This window comes from Oculina patagonica, chromosome 7 (assembly GCF_052425735.1).
Source record: "Oculina patagonica isolate OP01 chromosome 7, crgOcupat, whole genome shotgun sequence".
NCBI lineage: Eukaryota > Metazoa > Cnidaria > Anthozoa > Scleractinia > Oculinidae > Oculina > Oculina patagonica.
The window spans coordinates 28,739,259-28,751,153 of record NC_135764.1 but is presented as its reverse complement, the minus strand read 5'-3'; the positions used below and the strand labels follow the sequence as shown (position 1 = coordinate 28,751,153).

Here is an 11,895-nt window from a genome sequence, read left to right as displayed (position 1 = left end):
AATATTAAGGCAATGTTTCGCGCCCTAAGGCAGTTTCGCGCCATCTTCAAAGCCCACTATTCACATCAGCTCGGAACAAAAGAACTCAGATTGTTATTTGCTTTATGTTGTTTGAAGATTACTTTTTCCGCTTTTCAAATAGGCACAAGTAAATTATGCGTCTCAAACTCTTGTTACAACATCCAAACCACTCGAGCGTTCGCTATGGTGCATAAATTATGACCTGAAGGAATCGATTCCTTCAGATTCCTTTGCTTGTGGTAACTAAAACGACAGCTGAAATGACATCAAACGAAGACTAGAATTGTTCAAAATGCGCTTGTCTCTGGCATTATTTGTTGCTGTCGCTCTTACAATCGAGAAATCGTCTCAAGATATTTACAGTGACGAAGATCACGACGGTAAATGCACAATACTCGCTTCAGATGATTACCATACAACACTGGAAGTGAATAACGAGAACAATAACCCAAAAGGTACGGATATATCACGAAAACTGTTTCCCAACGGTATTTCTGATTGCTATTGTAAAATAATTTCAAGAATCAGCTAATTTAATTTATTGGTATATTCAGATTCCCTCTAAAGGTTAGCGAAAGTGCGCTTTTTCCCTATTTTGTTATGTATTATAATAAGGGAGAGTGTGTGACAGCATGGAGCGAAACAAAATGTCACCAAAAAAAGACTGCACTCTTATTTGCGATCTTATAGTTTACTGGGAAAAAATAGGATCTATGCGGCAGTTTCAATTTGTGCTTTGTTAACTTTCTTATGGTATCTCTTGTTTGCTTTCTCAGCTTGCGGGGCAGTTGTAAAATGTCACCCAAACGAAATGTCCATCTCTCTTCCCAAGTCCTTACTCGCAAGCATTGACCGAGATAACCTTCAGCTCCTGGATCCTAACTGTTCAGCAACGGAAAATAGCACGCACTTCGTTCTAACGACGACTCTGATTGGATGCGGGACCACCAGTAATCACACAGAGAAGAGCGTGGTGTATAGTAACAGAGTTCGACATGTTCCTCCGACGACAGCTGTCATTACAAGAGCACCGGAAGTAAAGATTTATTTTAGTTGTCATTATTCCAAACATGGTTTAGTGTCAACCGGTGCTATTCGTAGTAGAAAAAGGACAGACACATTCAAGATGGCGGCAGACGATTTTGCATCCAATAAAGACCTCTGCTGGAATGACAGGTGCGAAAAGTTAAGGGAATTACTTGTAGTTATTTTCCTTGTATAAGTATGACCTGAAATACAGCCCCAAAAATGTGCACCGATTAAAAGCATCAGTCATTGCAGTTTTCACACTAGATTAGACGGACAAATCGTCAAGACGGACAAGTCGTCTGACGAATTTTTCGTCTAGTGTGAATTTAAGACGGTTTTTTGACGACTTCTCCGTCTAGACGACCAGTCGTCCTCAAATATCGTCTTCCTAGACGGCTAAATCGACGAATAAATTCCGACTATTTGTACGTCCAAAATCGTGTCCGTTCCGTTTTCACACTAAGACAATTTGTCCGTCTTAGGTGATTTGTCCGTCTCGACGATTTGTCCCTCTTTTGTGTGAAAACGGCCATTATGTGTGATTTCTAGAAGAAAACGTAACCAGCTTTGTTCAATAAGCTTTCCTAGCTAACGTATAAAATTAGCTTCAAAGTTTACTAAGGCAGAAAAACAGCCGTAAGAGGCAAAAATAAACCAAGACAGAACAAGGCTGTTTCCGATTGTAAAGGATTGAGACTGATTACGAAAGACGAACCGGGATAGTGAACGTTTTGGGATTCGTTTTTCTCTTCCGTTGGTAGTGGTGGAATTGTAATGGTAAGGTAAAGCTTACGTCGAGCTAAATAGCCCATACCTCCCGGAGCTAATCCAGGTGTGTAAAGCAACTAGGAGTAACGACTAGGAGTATTTCCACTTTCCTGTGAATAGGATGCCAATTTATCGCGTTACCCCCAGCATTAAATCGCCGGTACCCATTTTATACACCCGGGCAGGGCTCAAATTCAGACCGCTCAACCCGGAGTCCAGTGCGCTAACCGTTAGGCCACCGCCTCCGCTTGATAAAATTCTTACCTAGTCTTTTTCTTATTATAACGTTGTATTAGAGGAAAACTGGAATAGATTGAATTGATAAACTTGAGAAGAAAATCGTTTCACAGACAAATTTTATATGATACTTGTATTTAACGTAATACCGGTCGATGAACTTGCCCTGTAGCGTGTACTTCACGTTACTGTATAAAGAAACTATTGGTAGTTATCTTTTCTAACTTTAATTTCAGGTTTTCGTTGTATCGTCGAAGCCACACTTGTCCTGCAGAGTCGACAGCGCACTCTCCTGAACAACATAATCAACAAAGACATGTACAAAGAGAAGATGAATAAGATCGCAGGAGAGCAAACCTGACCAAATGTAACCAATTCCGAGCATACATTAGGTCTTTAGAAGGTTTAGAACTTCTTTTGAAAGGGACTACAACGCTGTGGAGGATTACTCTGCATCTGGAAGCTAGAGCCTCTATGGAAGATACGTTGAACATGACTCGTCGAGTTTTAGTAATATGAAGTCTTTCGCATGGGTCGCCGGCTTTTAACTTTTAAGGCACCGTCTTTGTGCGATTTATGTATACTGTACTATTTTCATAAATCATGAAGGTCTGGTATTCTGTATTTATACGAACAAATTAATCAATAAAAATACTACTTCTGGTCAACTTTATGTTTTTTTTTATAGCAAAGTTTTGCACTGAAGCTTCGAAGTTAAACCTGAGGTTTACTCTGTTGAAGCCCAATAATGAGTCAAAGCATGAGAAATAGCATGTTTTAATACCGTTCAAATTTAATGCCTGTTGCCTACTTTCTTTGAATTCTTTAACCAAATCAGTGCGTAACTTCATGGTTCGCAGAGCAAAATTTTCCGGGTTTGCATTGTGTAGAGAACTTTGAAACGATTAAGTAAAACAATGAGTGCTTTTTTCCGTCTTGCTCGCTTTGTGTCTTAATGAATAAATTAAACTGAATGCGGAAAATTTATATTGACTCCGAAATAAACAGCGCTATCTCGCTTATAAATGAAACGGCTGCGAACATGAAGACTTGGAACAAGATCCTGGCCGTACTGGTATTTCAGTCATGCTTTATGCTTGCGAGTTGTCGACATGAGATCCTTTCATATGACAGGCCACAAGACGCAATGCGAGATGAAACATCTGAGACTGAAATAAGTGATACTTCGCGAGACATTCTTGTTGTAGGTAAGAGTATCATTTAGATAAGTTTTTGAATCTTGTCTTGGCGTTTTTTATGGATTGTTACATATCTTTAGTACGTAAGTCAGTATCATTTCAACGACCAGGGTATTTGTTAGTTAAGTTTTTGCTGTAATTTGTATTGCAGAGTGAAAAGTAAAAATTAAATACACTCGAACCACTCAACCCTTAACTAAAGAGCGCCATACATATCAACTGATATTAAACAACAGACTTCTACCTAATTCCAATGCACGAGTGCGATGATATAACGCGTTTTCAATTTGTATCAAAGGGTTAGAGTTTTAAATTAAAGTTTGCAAGTTTAGTAACAAAATACTGGCTTCGTAAAAAACACCAGTATATCTTCCATTCCGATACGAGTGGATAATTAGGTATTCACTGTCTACACTCTTTTTTTATAAACGAACGTCTAATTTTCCTCCGAGAATGAACGTTCTTAACTTTTTCGAAGATTTGAATCTAAAATGTTCTTTAAAAAATCTTTGTTTTTAAATTTTAAAAACAAAGTGGTATTGCAGAAATTTACATGTTCACGTCACCAATGAGTGGTTACAATGTTGGTTTTGGTCAGATTTAAATAAAGATGTATTCCTTTCGTACATATATTTGTCGTTTACAAAAAATAGGAAAAATAAATTTCGTTCTCAACCAAATTTCGTTCTTGGGCAAGAAATGAAATAATCCTGGAAATTTCAGAAGAGTCTTGCTTGTCACATATATCTACTATATATTGACCTGTTTTGAGTGTATAGTAAGTATTAAGTTAGCAACGATCAGCATTAAGACGGCAGCTAAGGTAGATAGTTTCATTAAGTTTAACGCTGCAAATTTTGCCGACTGGAATATTCCGTTCCCCTTTTCGCTTATTTCACTCTCCCTTATCACTGCACGTTTAACTAAGATGTTACTATAATTATTTTACTGAACATTTTTAAATAGATGATGACACCGCGTTTGGGTATTCAGATGAAGATGAAGGTCAGTATATTGGGCTTCAAAAACCTAACTTTTTTTTTATGAATATCACTCAGTACGCAAATTTCGACATAATACCAATTTACCTAATTAATCACAAGAGGGAATAGTGTGTTAATTCGTAATTAAAATTTGCCAGAGTGTTGTTTTGATATCCTACTTAGACTAGCTGAAAAAGGCAAAATTTTTAAGGGAGAAAGTGTCGAGATAGTATAGCTATTTCTTAAACCTTGTCTGATCTTTGGTTCTTCTCTTTTTGCTTTTTTGGTTTTTTGTGTCCCGTCTGTTGTGCTGCTCTTTGCTCTCTCTCTCTATAGCTTGCGTATAGCAGGCGCCGTACTAAGTTTCGAGCACGCCTATGGGAAACGCGAGAGGCGCAAGGGGGCGCACTCTTTTAAATGCGCTAAAAATGTACACAGACGCCTGCTGGCAGGCTAGAGATATGATTGCTATTGAACGTGATTGTTTTTTTTTAAAGGCAATGATACACGACTAAGCTACCTTTTATTCATTAAGAAGTTGGACTAGTCAAACCTTTAATCGATCGATAACAGAGATAAAAAAAAAAAAGATATCAAAAACTTGGCCATCATTAATTATTCATAACCAGCGGAGCGGCAAATTTGATCGCCAGCGCGCCCAAAATAAGAGAAGAAAGGGTCAAAATCGGCCAATTAGCCCTAATAAAACTTGCTTCTCTGGTTTTAAGAAGTAATACCTAACAATGCACGAGCGGAATTTTTAAAATTAATTTTGTATCAACATTTTAAGGCTAAAACGAAGAACGTAACATACACCTTTTGTGGTTCAGCTTTGTTTAATAATCTTCCTTTTGCGGATCTTTCTACTTTAGATGACGAAGTAGCTGTGGATTGCTCCAAAAACAACATGGTCATCGCTATTCCCAAGTCCCGGCTCCGTGGTACCGACCGTGAGCACATTAGAGCTCTGGACGTGAACTGTCACGCTACTGAAAATGTCACGCACTTTTTTCTTGACGTTCCGCTGACCGGTTGTGGGACCAAGAGTAGGCACGCCAACTCGTCAGTTATTTACAGTAACGAAGCTCTACCGGTTCCCGCCATGGCCGAGGACATTGTTTCGCACGTCCCTGATTTTCAGATTCCATTCCATTGCTATTACGACAGTGAGGGACTGGTTACTGGAGTGGGACTTATGCCGCGTAGCAAGAAAGTGATTTTCTCCCAGAAGGGTTTCGGGAAGTTTACTTTGAGACTCGACTTGTACCCGGATATCAGGTTTGCAAAATACACTTTTTCGGCTTGCTGTGATCAAAACAGGATTATTCTCATAAATTGTTACATTTATATGTATTTTAATTCTGCTAGCTAATTATTGCAAGACTTAAACTGAAGGAGAAGAAAGTGATGAAACTTGAAAAAAAAAAATTCTCTCCTCCCCTCCCAGTCCTCCCCCAGAGTCATGGAGTCATGTTTAAATTTATTTGGTTTAGTCCTACGACCATCATTAAATTAAAGAAAGAGTTTATTATGTTATATTGCATCGAATTATATCAATTATTTTACATACAGCCTTTGATTTATACTCGATGTTTAATAGAGCTTGTAAGGCCAACAGCTTTAAGATGTACTGTTAAGAGTTAGTTATGTATTAAGTTTTTCTTCTTTGTGAGGATTTTTGCTCAGTTGATACTTAGTTGTTAATTAATTTCCTTCAAAAGATTGCCACAAGTAACGAGAGTTTAGCGCATATATATTTCAGAAAAGTGGATTAAGTCGACGCTGTTAACTTTAATCATTGATTAGAGCATTTAATTTTTGAATTCCTCCTGGTCATAGTCTCTTGCATGTGTTATTTATATCTTCAGATTCGTTGGCCCATACACTCAGGACGACTTTCCTGTTACCAAGAAGTTACGTGATAGGATTTACTTTGAAGCTTCTGTGGACACAATTGATCACAGGCTGACCATTCTTGCTAAAGACTGTTATGCCACGCCCTCCCCGGATACGAACAGTTCTCCAAAGTACTGGATCATTCAGGACGGGTAAGATAAGACACTGCTTAATGAAATACTATAGCTACAAGGATTCGATTAACGCCCAATATTATATTGAAAAAACCTATTGTGATAGAATACAGGGAATTCACTTGACACCATTGGTCGTTTCAAGTATTTTTATAAGATAATAATTCGATAAAGCAACGATTGCACACGTTGCCTACAAAGAATTCTGGCGTTGTTATTGGTCAGTCCGAGTGTATTGTAGCTGCAAATTAAAGTACGCTGTTTACGTCACGTGCGTACTTTATCAAGTTATGATGCTCTCGGCCTACCTTGCCTACGAGTTTGAGCAAGCGCAATTTCTTGAACGTTTTATAAAGATTTACTTGCTTCTCGCACATTGCGGAATTATATAAGCTCTTCTAAATGTTTTGCCCTTCTAAAAATACTTGAGAAGTGCAAGGAACTCTCGGCTACGCCTCGGGCTTCTCCAAGCACTTCTCTTGTGTTCTTAAACTTCCTGTGCGCTAAAATGCAAGGCTTAATTATCCTTTAAAAATCCACACAGCCTTCGTGAGCCAGAGTACAGCTCACAATGTTTATTAAACATTTTGTAAGAGAATAGTTCACGTGTTCCTTTTGCATTATTGATCATGAGTCATATAGAAAGTACTTGTGAATTTCATAAAATACCCGAGACGCGCAACATTAGCACGGCTGCGCCTCGTGCACGCGCTTCTCTACGCTTTTCTCTAAACTACGGTTGTTGTTTTTTTCTGTTTAGCTGCAAACAGGACGAGACGCTTGAATATCACCCGGCCAATGAGCGCTCTGAGCGATTCAGTTTGGAAAGTTTCAAGTTCATCGGCCAACACGCTTTCGTCTTCGTGCACTGTCACGTGAGAATTTGCAACGTCTCGGATCCAGACTCCAAATGCGTGCGCGTCTGCGAGGATCGGCGTAAACGTGACGTCCATCCCGCTGCTAAGGATCTCGATGATGTTTACCCTCTTGCCCAGGGCCCTCTCGTGCTGAATAAGGAAGAAGCCCGAAGAGAAAAGAAGGCGGCGAAGACTGTTAGCAGTGGTGAGAATTTACTTGACAGTTTTTTAGATGTATCAGATCAGGTTAAGCCCCTGTTGAAACAATACCTTGTTGTCCTGAGCCGACTTGACGAGTTTAATTCAGCATACACCTAATCCACCGAACCGAAAAAGATGGCGACTGGTACATTTACCTATAATTCGTAGCGCGCGAAACCTCTAAAAACTTCGAACCCTGCATAAACAATGTAGTTAGTACAAGGACGAACTTCCCAGAAACGTGGCTGTCGTTTGCGCACTATTGGCAAGGTATTGTATTAGGTTCGCAAGATATTAATAAAATGTACCGCCGCCATCTTTTTTACCTACGGTGGATCGCAAATACCGCAATACCGTTGTCGTTGCAAGGTATTTATTACGATTATGCTAATTAGCATAATCGTTATAAATAAGAACCGATACTACAGCAGAATAATAATACTATGAAAAGTACAAATCCAAAGGCTGTTATTATATCGTAGTGCTGTCTGCTTTGAGAATGATTGTGTTACAGAATTGCAGCTTTTATACTTTTTAATTTAATCCTATTGTCATTTTTTTCATTTTTCCCCTTTTTCTATGACAACGTCATCGAAATTAAAGGGACTATGAGGCACAATTTTTTACCAGATTTTTAAATAGCCAAAATTAATATTTGTGTCGCAGCGAAAATTAATAGTCCATTAATTAATTACCGTATCCAAATTCGCAAGTAGCCAATCAGAAGCGCGATCTACTGTCCTGATATGCTACGATGATATGCCACCATAACACGGTCACTTTGAAGTAAAGTAGTGTTACTGTACGGTGAATTGAATAGAGGTAAGGGCAAAGATAAGTACATTGGTGAGACAGCCAGAAATGCCTATACAAGAGGCATAGAGCACACAGGGGGTTTAGAGAACCAAGACGAGAAATCAGCATTATGGAGACATTGCGTAGAAAAACATGAGAAGGAACGGTAAGAATTCAAAATGTCCGTGACTGGGTTGTATGGTATTGATACCATGTTAAGACAGATCGCAGAGAGCGTGAAAACCAACCGAGTGACAAAGGGATCCCTCATCAACACGAAGGAGGAGTGGAATTATGTAAAAATCCCTAGTCGAAAGTAGTGCTTGACGAAGGAGAATTGTGATGGGGCACTCTGTGTGAGGCCCTACATGAAGTCGGTGGACTGTCCAAGACACTTGGTGTATCATACACTGAGTACCAAAACATCAAGAATCCAAGATGGCGAAACATGCCTGACGAGACTGAGATTTCAGCGAAATTTAAAGCAGTAAACAAAGTTTTTTTTAATATTTTAACTCCAAAATCGTGCGTTCAAAGACTAGCAAAGACAGAGAATGTCAAGAAATTACCGAAGTTTTACCAATAAAGCAGAACTTCGTAATTTAAATTTAGCGGTGTTTAGCGGTCGTAAAAAGAGAAAAACTTTCCCGCCAATACTAAACTTGAGCGCGCTCGCCAATAGCGCGATGTTTGCCGACGAGTACTGAGACATCTACACTGAAAAAATGGAGTCGGAATTTCCAAATTTTTCGCTTAATTTTGATGTTGAAAATTTAGAGAATAAAACTCTAAACAAACGAGTGGGGAAAAAAAGGCAGAAGAGAAACTTGGTTAAAGTGATAAAGATCAAGTCAACACAATTTGCAATTTTACGTACCTTGCAAGCATGGCTTCAACAGAGCAATAAATATAACCGGATTTTTGGCTAAATTTGGGTACGGTTAATACCTAATGGTACCTTTTTGGTACCCTTCGGTAGCATATCAGGCTCGTTTGGTCTCGCCATGGGTATTTTGGCTCGACTGCGTCTCGCCAAAATACTCGCCTGATATGCTACCGAAGCGTACCAAAAAGGTACGATTAGGTATAAAAACTGCTTTAGTAGAGCATTGAAATTGTTCACGAGTATCTTTGTTTGCGGATGGCTCGGAAGGAAATGAATTGAAACTTGAAAAAGTAAGGCTTACTTTTCAAGTTGTTTCCGCCCGTCTTCAAAAAATCGATATTTATAGCCGTAGCTTGATTTCTATCTGCAAATAAAGGCTATTATTTCCTTTATGTGTTTAAAGATAATCTTTTTATGGTTCAGTTGCCTACAACTAATTTCAGAACAGTTTAGACCAAAAACCTGCGAAATCCCCCTGACATGCCTCTTTTAGATCTGGATATTTTATAATATAATCGGGCGTTGTTAAAAACCTGTTCTTTCAAAATGGCGTTTTCTTACATTACTAGTGTTTCGTTTATATTTCGAACAATAGGCAGGCTAGGGGTCCTAACGTGTCTCTTTCTTATGTTTTCTAGGTGCAAATGTTCCCATTATCGCGATGTTAGCTGCTGTAATAGCGCTCTGCGTTGTTTGTGCATCTTACATGATCAGACAGAGGAAGAAGATGGTGAATAACTACACAACGCTCGTCCAAGAAATTCAAAATTAGAGGGAAAAATAATTTTCTGACAATTTAAACTTAGAACAATATAATGGTTATAGGTGTATGGCGAGCGTAACCGAAACTGATTAGTTTCATAGTTTGTTCATGTTTTATCTGAGTGTTAATCTATTTTAGCTTTTTAAGCTTTTTAATGCCGATTCAGATCCGGAAATTTCCATGATCTTTGAATCTTGAAAAAAGAAGAAGCAGTGTCACGAATTTCTTTAGTTTAATAAATAGCGCAGACAAGTATACTAGCGCAGGAAGTTTTGGCGGAAAAGGATGAATTTGGAGAAAGAAAAAAGTCCAAATTATTCCTCACAAACAAGTAAATCATTAATTGCGAGCCATCCTACTTCCGAGAGTTGGATGGATATCTGCCTGTATCTATCGAAAAAACAACATTGTCAATTAAAATTCCCCTAATCCCTGGAAATAACGGCCTTTGTGTTTATTTCTTATCCTATCTTCCCACTTGTGGCATCGGGCCGAAGTAGAACCCAGGCCACACTGTTGGGAAGGGAGCGTTTTCACCACTCCACCATCCCTGCTCCTCATCCACAAAGAAAAAAAAAAAACGACGCAAAAGAAAAGAGCATCCTGAATTTTCTAGGCCTTTCGCGCGGATGAGTCAAGGACCACACAAAGGCTTTTCCATTGCATTAAATGCAAATGAAATTTTTTATTGATTATTTTAAACAGCACCAAGCGACCAACACCACACCCAACCATTACAATTAACATACGTTGAATATATAAGCCAAGAGCATCAAACCTTCTTTTCTTTCAATCTGTGTTATTGGAAAAAGGTTAAACTTCAATCATAGTAATACTCAGTCCTCAGATTTGTTGCACACATAAAAAGGGCATTTCTCATATGCTAAAGGAGTATATAACTCTTCATGTTGAAACCGTTTAAGTACATTCTGATCTGATACTCATTTGATAAGGTACATCCTGATTTTTCCAGTTTCCCGACAAGTTCTTCACGAAATGACTGATGCTTTGAATGGCTAAATAAAACATTACTTTCTCTTATTTGTTACTTATACACTAGTACATAAATTACAGGGGATGTCAGCGACAGATAGTGTGATTTTTCTCTCCTTCCCTCTCCTCTTCTCTCCTCTCCTTATACCTTATTGGGTACCGAAAACCTCAGCCGAGCATTTTTATGTTCCCCTTGACGAATCCAATATATATGCCTTAAAATTAAAGTATTAAAGATAAAACACATCAAAAGCAGAGCACCCTTAGTTGAATCATTTTTTTTGGAAAATCCGGTAAAAAGGAAAATAATGGGTAGAATATTGAGTAGCCGCAAAAACTAAAGATTAACTAAACTAAACATTTTCAAAGTAAATAGGGGCAGTTTTTTGCTTGATGCCGAAAGTAGTAATCCTTGCTTACATTCGTTTGGCGTTGGCAGAGCTCGAGCTTTTTTTGACTGGTTGAATTTCATCGTGTGACATGATCATACCAATACAAAAAAAACTTTTTCTTTTTGGATCTGATCAGCTTGCGAAATAGTTGACGTTGCAGTTGCACTGAAGTTTTTTTTTTTCAATCTGAGTTTTATCTTAGACACGACTCTGCCCTGTGACTGGTTAATTAAGGTGTTTAAGTTCTTTGTGGTTGATCTGGTGACTTTACTTTGGTTTCGGTCTTGTGATTGTCATCACAATCTATACTCTAAAACGTAAAAAGGCAGTTTAGTTTTGGAGACTACTCAAAATCTACGCATTGTGGGTAAACTTGAGCTTGAGTTTTTTTTTTATGAGAGAAGTTTTGGGTTGATCTGATTATGATCAGGGAAGATAAGTTCTTTAACTTAACAGAACAGCATTATGTCAATGAGCAGATATTTAAGACCTTATCATCAAATTGAAAATTAAGTTTAGTCACTTATCAATACTAGACTTCGTTACAAGTATCCTATGAAACAGTCACGCAATATGTACTACAAAATAGGAGAATTTGCGTGACAAGCTTTTTTAAAGAAGGCCTGCAATAAAGCTAAGGAAAATTTTTAAGAAATATGAAGTAAACTAGCGAGAGTAATCTTTTTACTACTTGCAGTTATCTTATCGAAAGTAGCGATCAATCTTATATGTGTTCATCTC

At 38.2% G+C, this 11,895-nt stretch overlaps 2 protein-coding genes across 2 annotated transcripts; both read left to right on the top strand.

The window, feature by feature from the left end:
• The first annotated feature begins 219 nt into the window (after positions 1-219).
• On the top strand, positions 220-2,723 carry LOC144660644 (uncharacterized). Its single transcript, XM_078521325.1, has 3 exons — positions 220-476; positions 798-1,197; positions 2,292-2,723. Exons 1-3 carry the CDS (start codon positions 314-316, stop codon positions 2,392-2,394), a joined length of 666 nt encoding a protein of 221 aa, XP_078377451.1. The 5' UTR covers positions 220-313; the 3' UTR covers positions 2,395-2,723.
• A 321-nt stretch (positions 2,724-3,044) lies between these two features.
• LOC144660624 (ZP domain-containing protein-like) lies at positions 3,045-10,211 on the top strand. The gene is made up of 6 exons (XM_078521300.1): positions 3,045-3,263; positions 4,221-4,259; positions 5,110-5,515; positions 6,106-6,285; positions 7,028-7,329; positions 9,645-10,211. Exons 1-6 carry the CDS (start codon positions 3,098-3,100, stop codon positions 9,776-9,778), a joined length of 1,227 nt encoding a protein of 408 aa, XP_078377426.1. The 5' UTR covers positions 3,045-3,097; the 3' UTR covers positions 9,779-10,211.
• The last annotated feature ends 1,684 nt before the right edge of the window (positions 10,212-11,895 follow it).

Excerpts from the sequence above, each read along its gene's own strand:
- LOC144660644 (XM_078521325.1), top strand. The coding sequence starts at position 314 with ATGCGCTTGTCTCTGGCATTATTTGTTGCTGTCGCTCTTACAATCGAG. Across the intron at positions 477-797 it reads CGAGAACAATAACCCAAAAG|CTTGCGGGGCAGTTGTAAAA; the intron begins GTACGGATATAT and ends TTGCTTTCTCAG. Across the intron at positions 1,198-2,291 it reads GACCTCTGCTGGAATGACAG|GTTTTCGTTGTATCGTCGAA; the intron begins GTGCGAAAAGTT and ends CTTTAATTTCAG.
- LOC144660624 (XM_078521300.1), top strand. The coding sequence starts at position 3,098 with ATGAAGACTTGGAACAAGATCCTGGCCGTACTGGTATTTCAGTCATGC. Across the intron at positions 5,516-6,105 it reads GACTTGTACCCGGATATCAG|ATTCGTTGGCCCATACACTC; the intron begins GTTTGCAAAATA and ends TTATATCTTCAG. Across the intron at positions 6,286-7,027 it reads TACTGGATCATTCAGGACGG|CTGCAAACAGGACGAGACGC; the intron begins GTAAGATAAGAC and ends TTTTCTGTTTAG.